General features: G+C 49.7%; 1 protein-coding gene across 1 annotated transcript in view; it reads right to left on the bottom strand.

The window, feature by feature from the left end:
* Disc1 (DISC1 scaffold protein) overlaps window positions 1-10,774 on the bottom strand; it is a 211,809-nt gene that overhangs the window by 130,316 nt on the left and 70,719 nt on the right. The window contains exons 4-5 of the mRNA XM_021170050.2: window positions 10,003-10,150; window positions 2,272-2,392 (exon numbers count right to left, since the gene is read on the bottom strand). Of these exons, the coding sequence (XP_021025709.1) occupies window positions 2,272-2,392; window positions 10,003-10,150 (269 nt within the window). The remainder of the gene's footprint in view (window positions 1-2,271; window positions 2,393-10,002; window positions 10,151-10,774) is intronic.

The following is a 10,774-nucleotide window of genomic DNA, read 5'->3' as shown; positions in this document are numbered from 1 at the left end:
TGTCATGGAACTCACTTTGTAGACCAGCCTGGCCTCGAACTCAGAAATCCACCTGCCTCTGCCTCCCAAGTGCTGGGATTAAAGGCGTGCGCCACCTTCTGATTCCCCGGAACCCCTGGGAAAGCTGGGGTCCCACAGAATGAATTCCTTACCCAGCATGAGGGTGTGGTGAGCAGAGACAGGAGGATCCTGGGAACTTGCTGGCCAGCCAGCCAGTCTAGCCCAGCCAGTGAAATCTAGACTCAATAAGAAACTCTGGGTCAAAAACAAGGTGAAGGGTGATTGGGGTAAGCATCCAAATCAACTTCTGTCCTCCACATACATGTATGTGCACACACATGTGCACACATTCACACACACACACAATTTGCACTCATTGATTGACCCAGAATCTATGTTAATCCATAACTATCATCTGTCTCCAGGCCAACGCATAAACAAGCAGCAGGTGACTGAACATCATGTGCTTGGCGCTGGGCAGATAGCCATCTCGCTGCGTAGGAGTCTGAATACAGCACCAGGCTCTGCTGAGGGACACGCCCCTGTTCCCTCGCTGTTCCTAGCTGATAAGAGCACAGCTTAATTCCTGATATCTCCCCTATCTCCCGAATGTTCTCTCCACCCACGGAGCAGATTCTCCACAGCTTCTACCTCCTGCACCCACCTGCAGTCCCAGAGGAGAGAGATGAGCTCCAACACTCCCACCCAGAACTTCCGGCTAGCCCGCAGGCTCTGTGTTCAACAAGGCTCGGCTGCTCTGTCTGCCCTTGAGATCCACACTTCTCTCTCTCTCTCTCTCTCTCTCTCTCTCTCTCTCTCTCTCTCTCTCTCTCTCTCATTTTTTTGGTTTGGTTTGGTTTTGTTCCTCAGAGACAGCATTTCACTTAGCAGTCAGAGCTAGCCCAGGACTCATCTTGCAGCCCAGGCTTGAACGTACAGCAATACTTTTGCCTCAACCTCCCCATACTGGGAAGACAAGCTCAAGTTGCCCTAAACTATAGTAAAAGAGGCATAAGATTTAGCGTCTCTGCCACCACACATGCTCAGTTCAGTGATGTCAGCAAGCAAACTCACCATCCAACCACAAGACTCTATCCCCATTAAACACTAATTCTCCGTCCCCTGCCACCCCATCCTCACCCCCATTCCTTACCCCACCCACTCCCCACCGCACCTCAATCTCCTTTCCTACTCTGGGAATCTAAGTAGAATATTACAGTATCTCTCTTCCACGACTGTCTCATGCAGCATAACACAATGTCCTCCACATTCACCCACACCATGCCCCGTAGTACAGTGTCTTTTGTAAGCCTAGTCACAGACCTTTGCATCCACAACACAGTTTGCTTGTCTATCCAGCAATGGCCTCTTGGGCTGTCATCAGTTATAGTGACTAGATGTCTCGTCTAGACAGTGCTTTCTTTTCAGGTGTGTATCAACGGTGAGCGGGACTGGGTGCTGGGTGCGAAGAACTCCATTTTCAAATGTTTGAGGAACTGCAAGACTGTTTTCCATGATGAGAAAACATCTCATTCTTCTGTTAATTTTCTTCCACTTTCATGGGAGTGTGGTGTGTATATGTCCGCAGGCACTTGGGAGCACGTGGGTATGCATGCACGTGGAGGCCCAAAGTTGATGTTAAGAATCACACTGGATGGCTTTTCCACTCTGTCTATTGAGGCTCTTCCCATGAATCCCTGGTGCTGCTGCTTGGTGCTTCACTGACTCCCAGTTCCTGCTCCAGGCTGCAGGCTCGGCAGTCCCAGCGCCCCCCCCCCACACACACACCCCAACCCTTGGTTGCTTCTCAGTTCCTGCCCAGGGTCTACTTAGAAAACTTCTAGAGCCCTTTCCTGCCTCTGCTCTCTCACCTTGGAGCCTCATTTAGAGTTCTAACCCTGGGCACTTCCTGGCCAGATGTCACCACTGCTGTGAGCCAAGCATGGCCTCCACATATCTGCTGGTCATTACAGATGCAGCCTCACACCCGGGCTAGACTCAAAACCATGTCCCTTCACAGTGGTTTCCCAGAGTCCACCATGGTAGGGATTCCCACACACATTCCTAGCACACCAGCTGCCACAGAGAGCAGAACCAAAGGTCCTGACTCCCATCTGTGCAACTGCAACCCAGTTGTGCAAAGGAGTGGCCACTCCACCACCTCCGCTTTGAGTCCTTGCACTGCAGTGAAGCAAAGGCCCCCTCACTGCATCTGACTTACATGGGTAAGAGAGAGCCCACTCCCTCTCTGGAAGATTCTATTCCACTCACCTGCAATTGCTGTTTTTCTCGAATAAGCCAGTCCCTCCTGGTGATGGATGCAGGCAGGCTATCCTGGGCAGTGGTCCTCAGCTGTCCCTCAAGTGGGGCTTCTGGATCATCGCTGCCAGCCCTTCAAGTAACAGACATGCATTGGTACAGGTGTGGAGAAACAGATGAGCTCAGGTCGACATGTACTTAGAGACTGCACAAAGCTTGTCTCATCCGGGTGCTCACAGGGATGGAGCCCCTAATGTACATTTCTGTTTCAACTAGGATATGTTGGGGCTGGTTTTCTTGTTTTTGTTTTTGTTTTTTAATCTCTAACCAAGTTTCATCTATCTAGCCTGCACTTCCATATGCCCTAGCCCATGGCCACCCTGGCTATGAACACCTGGCACATAGTCAGCCCAAACTAAACTATACTGGAAGCATAAAATACAATCTAATTTAGAAATCCCACATGGGGCCAGGGAAAGTGGTCGCTTGGCATGAATGAAGCCCTGGGTTCCCCCTCCTCTTTCTCCTTGTTCTTCTCTTCTGCCACATCCCACCCTCCTCCATGGGAAAGTCCTCTGCAGGGCTCTTCCCAGGAAGGCACAGGCAGAACACAGCTCACAGAGATCAAGGCCACCATGAGAACTTAGCTTTGCCCTTCTCTGTTTTTGAACTAACCCAACCCTCTGAACCTCACAGCCTCCTCACACTGGACTACCTGGGGAAGGCAGGAAGGCACCCTGTCCTTGGGTGGTTAGCAGGGACCTCCAACATCCTACCACATGCACCAGTAAAGTGAACGTTGGACCTGTGTGGTGGGCACAGTCCTACATGAGATGAACATGAATATGAAGACTGTGGCACAGTAAGCCTCTTCCCTGTAACATGATTCTAAGACACCCTGGCTTCCAGCAGTTGTAGAAAGAGAGTAGAGGCTTCCCCGGGGCTCCAAGCTGCCACAGGCTCTTCAGGCTTGACTGTGAGTGTCAGAGGAAGACAGAGCTCCTCTTGTGCTGATGTCCCCAGTGAGTCAGGACTCAGCAAATACCTGCTGGATGGCTTGATGAACCCACAGCCTTAAAACTGGGAAGTCATCCCATCCCGTCTCCTGCTGCAATAGCTCATTTCTTCCCTTCAGTTATTTCTCAGCTTGCCTGGCATATGCTGATATTAGTGTTCCTCAAATTCCTCGAACTGATGCCATCTGGGTTGAGGTGGGAGCTGTTGTAGGAAGTCAGAGCAGAACTGAAATATCAGCTGTGGAGGGAAGCTACGGGAGCATAGCTGGGAACTGCATGGCGCTTTACTCCACCCATCACCTAACCCACAAGAAAAGCCCTGTGCTCCAAACAACATTCCTGTCTGTCTCTCATGCTCCTACTCCTGGGACAGAAGTGATCCACAGAGAGCCAGGGGTGGCCTCAGAACACATCTCTCAGCTATGAAGCATGGACACATTTCTGTCTTCCATGTCTGGTCCCTAGAGTCTCCCTCTGCTACCCGGCCTTTCCTTTATGTTCCTTAAGCCTCAGTGTGTGATGGTCCCTCAAGGCAGAGCAAATGGGCATCGACACTATAAACTAATCACTATGTAAAATGAGCAGACCCCTCAGGGAAAGACTGAAACGCGCAGCAGCACGGGATGTTAGTGCTTGGTGCTGGTGGGAACCTGGGGGCCTGAGATCTAAGCTTCCACTCTCAGACTGGGGTCTCCACTAGGACCTTCCCAGTTGTGCAAAAACTTGAATCTTTCTATCTGGTTTCTGTCCCATCAATCGCTGAAGGGACGAAACCTATCTGTAAAATCCGATAGCGAGACTCAGTATGACAGGGAAATGAACGGGCAACGTCTTTACATAATCCCTGATAATAACATCCGCCAATTCTCCCTCCCATGCCCTGTGTGCCCATTCCAATCCAAGGGTCACTGTGCCCTGCAACACTGCAGTCTGCCTCAGTGTCTGCCAGAGATCAAAGGGTTGTATGCTTAAGAGAGAGGAGAGGAAAGGCTGGTGCATGCCACCCACACTTGCTCCTGAGGTCCCATCCCAGGGGAGTAGACGAGCCACACTGATGCATCTTGGCAGTGGGCAGAGTCCTGTCTCAGTAGGTAGGGAGAGCCTTCCTGTGCTTTGTTTCTTATCTTTGTCAGATGCTGCTCCTCTGCAGAAGGGTTGCTGATAAAAGATATTCTGCATGCATATACACTCGGGAACACACACATGCACAAGCACACACAAGTGCACACACATGCACACATAAGCACAAGTGCAGCTAGGTGACAAGAGTGACCAGTGTGGTGTCCATATTATTGAGGAGCCAGAGAGAAGTCACATGGTATGCAGTGAGGGGAAAACAAGGTATCAATAAGAAGATTACCAGTCAACTGCTTGCTACAGTTGCTGAAAACTTTTGAGAAGAGGAGATTTTCCTTCAACTGAGTGTTGACCTTCTAACCCTGGTGTGCCAAAGAGGTAGACTCAGAAATGAGAGTTGACAAGAACAGGCCTAGAAGTCCTTCCTCCTAAGTCTGTGGGTTAGGTGCCTACGCCAGCCGTTGTGCCATGGGCTGCTGCCCTCAGCCCCTCCTGCCCTCCCCATGGTCAGAGTGAGGGGTGGACATACTTCCTTCCCACTGATTGGATCAAAGAGGAAGCAGTCTGACCTGCTACCACCATCAGAGGTCAGAGAGCCCCGGCACCTCAAGAATTGGGGTTTGTTTTTCCAGGGTATATAGCTGTCCAGTTTGGGTTCTCCTGATAGCTGGGCCTGAGGCAAGGATCTCAGTAGCTTGTGTTTAGAGAAGCAACCAAAGACACTAGAGAATAGGATAGCAGCGTAACGATCCACAGCAGACAGATGAGGCTAAGAATCTGACCTATGGTTGACATCGCATGGTGACAGGACCATGCGGGGGTAAATGTGGAAATGACTGTGACTGTGCCATCCACCCAGGACATTGTAACAAAGTGGGAAAGTGCATTGCCAGGCTGGAAAACAGCAGTTCTCAACCTTCCTAATACTGCGATCCTGTAATACAGCTCCTCGCACGGTGGCAAGCCCCGACCAAAACATTACTTTCCTTGCTACGTCATGACGGTAATTCTGCTACTTTATGAATAGTAATGTAAATATCTGATAAGTGACTTCTGTGAAAGGGTCCATCAACCCAAAGAAGTCATGACAAGTTGATAATCACTGTTGTAAAAGCTAAAAACCACCTTGTGCCACCTTGCACAGAGGAGTGGCATTTACCTCACCCAGAGACTAGTCCCCTTACTGAGCAACAGAGATTTATACCTGAGAGACAGTGGGAGGGCCTGATTCAACTGTCAGAGCCACTCAGTGACCCTCAAACCCTAGTGAGCTCGGTGCTAATATAAACAGTTCTCGGGGTGGGTAGACAAGCTTACTTGAGAATTCGAACAGTAATTTTAAAACCAAGAGACAATAAAAATAAGTAGATGGTAAAGTCTGAGGTTACTTACACCCCCTTAAACATGACTCTAAGCTTTCATAACCCGAGAAGCTGAGAGACCTCCTCCTCCCATGGCCAGATTGACAGGGAGGCTCAAAATCTGAGGGTCTCAAGAGACACCCTGGCAGTTTGAATACAGGAACATGCATTGCTTTCATCAGATTCTCAAAGAAACACTTGATCCTAGAAAGATAAGAAGAAACTTGTTTGAGTTACTAAGCTGTGTTGAAAGCTGGCCATGTTGACAAAACTATTTTATTTCTGCAGGAAAAGTCACCAGCATTTAGAACAGCCTTCTTCCGGGGTCTCGGGGCTGAGCTCCGGAGAAGTTTGTGTTCAGGGACCCCTGGTGGTCATCCTGAGGACTGCAGGAACTTCTGTCCTGAGGGTCCAGCTGACCCTGGTGAGTATAGGCAAACTTAGGCCACAGAGAAGCTGGCACAAGCAAAGGCTGACTTTAATAATTAGCAGCTATGTAGCCATGCCCACGTGCTCTGTAAGAATGTGATAATGACGCAGATGTCAAGTCATTTCTAGCTATCGTAATAACAGGACAGGTAAAGCTTGACAAAAGAAAAACCAAGAATAAAAAATAACTAAAGGGATAAAAACCCAGCCTCCATCCCTGGGTTGTAGCATCAGAAGGAAGCCTGGCTGAAGAGAGGTTCTCCCTCCAGCTCCCCCCACCCCGTGTTCACACATATGTTTGTGAACTGGTACAAATGTGTATACGTATGTAACTCCTGCACCAAGTCAGTTGAAGGGGTACCCGGTGCAGTCCTCCTCTGGGGACAGTTGTCCTTCACAATGTGGGACATTCAAGGCAGTGGATCAAAGGCTCAGGACTGAGATAGTCACCCAGGAAACTCCAGGAAGAGTCCGTGAGATGTGACCGACAGGCAGAGGGTTGGCACGGGGGTGGCTTTACTGTCTTGGAGGATGAGCAATCATTAGTGACTGCAATGGGATTCTCGGGAGACTGGAGAATTGTGCAACATTCTGCTGTGTGGGTAGCTGGTGCTGGTGCTGACTAGTCAGAGGTCAGCGCTGGTAAGGCTGGGGTCACAGAGGCTTTGAAGGTCACAGAGAGTGAGGTCATCCTGAAAGCCCAGTAGACACTGCTTCCTGCAGGGTCCTCCTGACTGCTTTGGGGGAAATGGATGATATACCAGAGTGGAGTTAAAGAAGCCAGCAAGGTGAGAGGCTGCTGCAGTGCGAGCAGAAGAAGCCTCCAGTGGCTGGAGGCTGGAAAGGTGACAGAGAATGACAGAAAGATGACAGAGATGACCAGAGCTAGCAACCCATGAGTTAGAGGGTAGGAGGTTGGAGCCCTGCGGTGTTCCTGAGGTAACTGGAGGTAGAAACCATGAGACAGGGAACCCAGGAGAAGAGGAGGAGGCATGAGGACAGGGATAATAGGTTTAGCAGGGTTCCTTTTTAAAGATGGTGGGTCTGGGAAGATAGCTCGGAGGATAAAGTGCTTACTGCACAAGCATGGGGATCCAACTTCAAACCCCAGAACCCACACAAAAGACAGACCCGCTGGAGGGCCTTCTTGTAATTCCTGCCCTCAAGAGACGAAGATAGGGTGATCCTCGGGTGATCTGGCTGGCTAGACTAACAAAAACCAGTGAGATCCAGGTTTAGCAAAAGGCCGCACCTCAATAAGGTAGAGAGCAATCAAGGAGGACACCCTGTTAACTTTGGGCCTCTGTATGCACACACACACACACATGTATATGCATGCACATGGCTAAAGTGCTACACATACATGCACACACTTACATACACATGCATACACACGTGTACACATGCATGCACACACACGTGTACACATGCATGCACACATGTACATACACACATGTGCATACACATACACCATGCACACACGCACACACATATGGAAATGCATATATCTATGCACACATACACAGGCAAAATAAAATTTAGAGCAGTTTCTCTGGCAGGGTTTTCTAGAGGAACAGAACCAAAAGAATGCATGTATTGTAAGAAGGAATTAGATTGGCTTACACGCTAGGCACTGGCTAATCCAACCATGCTGCCTGCATGCTGCAGGGGCAGAGAACACAGTCACGGCTCAGCCCACGAAGCTGGACAGCTCAGCAGTATTAAGCCAGAGCTGGAAGCCCAGAAGCTCCCTGGAGAGCTGTGGGTATTGCATCCGTGTCAAAAGGCCAAAGAAGCTAGAGCCCAAAGTCAGCAGAACTGCCGCCCGGCACGTGCACAGAAAGCTGGGAAGGCACATGAGCTTTGTCCTCAGCCTTCCTTCTTCTCCCAATCACTGTCATTCCAAGTGTCAATCATCTCTGGAAATGTCTCCACAGACCCCTGGATGTGTCTCACCAGTCCAAGACATCTCTTAATGCAGTCAAGTTGACAGGCAAGACCAACCATCACCAATAATAAGTTTACTAAGGCAAGGATGAAACCACAGTACCTCTGTATTGGTAAAAAGATGAATTTAATACATGCACTGCTGACCACAGGAAGCCTGGGGTCAGCATTCTACAGAGAGGTCAGTGCTGGGGAGGAGCCCTCAGAGGGCTGGGATTCGTGCAAGGTGAACCTGATTTGTGTATCTGAGACACACGGGAAAGAATGCAGGATCCTGCAGAGGTAGGGATGTCAAGGTGAGAATACAAGGAGAGAGATAAGATCTCAGATGCAACAAGGATGGAAAGTGACACCAGGGACAGACCCGTGAGTAGAGATCTAAGAACTGAGGAGACTAGAAGCCTGGACATGGTGCTTACAGTAAGAGGAGCAAGAGTTTAACAGAAAGCCACTGCTGACCTGTGGGGGGATGGGGAGCAGCAGAAGTAGGGGCCAATTAGAGTGGAACTGAAAAACCAGACACGGGTGCCTCCTATGGAGAAAACAAAGCAAGAAGGCTGATAAAGCTAATGCCCATATTAGTGTAACAGCAAAAATCCCTGCACTTGGTAAACTGAGGCAGGAGGATTGTAAATTCAAGGCTAGCTTGGGCTTGTGGCTCTGTCTCACAGAAGAAGAAGAAGAAGAAGGAGGAGGAGGAGGAGGAGGAGGAGGGAAGAAGAAGAGGAGGAGGAGGAGGAGGAGGAGGGAAGAAGAAAAGGAGGAGGGGGAAAGAAGAGGAGGAGGAGGAAGAGGAGGGGGGAAGAAGAAGAAGAGGAGGAGGAAAGAAGAAGAAGAGGAGGAGGAGGGGGAGGGGGAGGGAAGAAGAAGAAGAGGAGGAGGAGGAGGAAAGAAGAAGAAGAGGAGGAGGAGGAGGAGGAGGAGGAGGAGGAGACTTACTTAGGAAACAGTAACTACCCTGCAAGTATTTGTGATACAGAAACTTGATACATTGGAAGAGCAGCCGAGTCTAGGACAAGAAACAAACCAAGGAGAAGAGAAGAAACAGCTAGGAAGGCCTCCAGCTAGGAAGGCCTCCATGTGAGGCAGGAAGGGGGAGTGAGAGGACGATTCCCATCAGAAAACAGAAGTGTGGAGATGGGTGTCCTCTTCTCCCTGTGAGAGGACAGCGTGTGAGTTTACTCAACATGCATATATCTCTAAAGAAGGACACAGTGAGACCGCATGCTCCGTCACTCGTTACCCCTAAACAGAAAGTTGGCCTCCTTATCAAGACAGGTACCAGGGAGACACAAAGATAAAAGATAAAATGTACAATGCCACGGGCACCTAGCAGGAATGGGCCATACAATCCTGTAATTGCTGAGGTGAATTGGCAGTGAGAAGCAAGATGCAGTTGTTGTGACTGCATCTGAGCCTACATATGTAGATGCCTACCTAAATCCTGATTGTGCTCACAACAGCAAAAAGTGAAAACACAAAAACAAAACAAAGTACCTATTCCCTCTCGGGCTTTATTTGGCCAGGGGGTAGGGGACACAGGTAGGTCAGAGCAATGAGTCTCAGAATTTTCAGATGTACCCAGCATTAGACCCATGTCAAACCGTCTGACTCAGCTAATTTGGGGCTCAGACTTCAGAGTTCCTCCAGATGACACCAGATGGTAGCCAGGGCAGAGGACCTCTGTGTTTGTCCTCTGCCCTGTGCTTGTCTAGTCTTTCCCATCACTTTGATGGGCTTCTTTCTCAAGAAGGAGGACTCAACTAGACCTCCCTCTCAATGGACCTACCTTCTCCAACATCCAAAGAGTTCCCCCCGGGAAGAATCACCCCAGGACCTCCCAGCTCTTGACTGCATGGCAGTGGGGAAGAGGAAGCCAAGCACTTCCTGTGGTGGCATCCACGGGTACTCACCTTTGGGTGGCTCCATGCAAGACCACCTGTGTCTGTGCTGCCAGGTAACCCAAGAAGCTGCGAAGAGCAGGTTGCTGTGAAGGCAGAGCCCAGGACAGGCGGCCTTTCTCCTGTTCCAGTTCTTCCAACTTCTGTCTCAATGTCTCTGCTGGAAACCCCAAGAGGTAAAAGCAGGAGAAAGACCATGAAATTCAGCAAGATAATCCCACATCTCTTCTCAACCCAAGCCCAGCTGCATCTGAACCACTCGAGGCTGAGGGCTATTTCCCACCCCTGTCGGTTTCTCCTCCAGAGCTCCAGAGACTTTTCCATCACCCCCTCCTCCTCCCAGCTGGCAGGGCTGTAGGTTACCAGCCTCTGTGGTCATGACTGTGCCCCACACCCACAAAGGACAACTGATGTTACTTTTTTTAATCATGATGATCATTTGGGAGAAAAGTGTCAAATTTGGGGGATTCTAAAAGAGCAGGTTATTGATTGGTTGGCTGGCTAGCTGGTTTTTCAGAAAGGGTCTCTTTGTAGTCCAGGATAACCTGGAACTCTCTGGGAAGCCAAGACTAACATTAAACCTCAAGTCCTCCTGCCTCCATCCCCCAAGTTCTAGAATTATAGGAATGAGCCACTATATTCAGTTTATACAGTGCTAGGGATCAAACCCAAGGCTTCAAGAACTCTAGGGACTGAGCTACATCCCTAGCACTCTAGGGACTGAGCTACAGCCCTAGCACTCTAGGGACTGAGCTACAGCCCTAGCACTCTAGGGACTGAGCTA

The sequence above is a fragment of the Mus caroli genome, chromosome 8, assembly GCF_900094665.2.
Source record: "Mus caroli chromosome 8, CAROLI_EIJ_v1.1, whole genome shotgun sequence".
NCBI classification, from domain to species: domain Eukaryota; kingdom Metazoa; phylum Chordata; class Mammalia; order Rodentia; family Muridae; genus Mus; species Mus caroli.
Note: the sequence above shows the minus strand (reverse complement) of the source record. Positions and strands in the feature narration are given on the sequence as shown.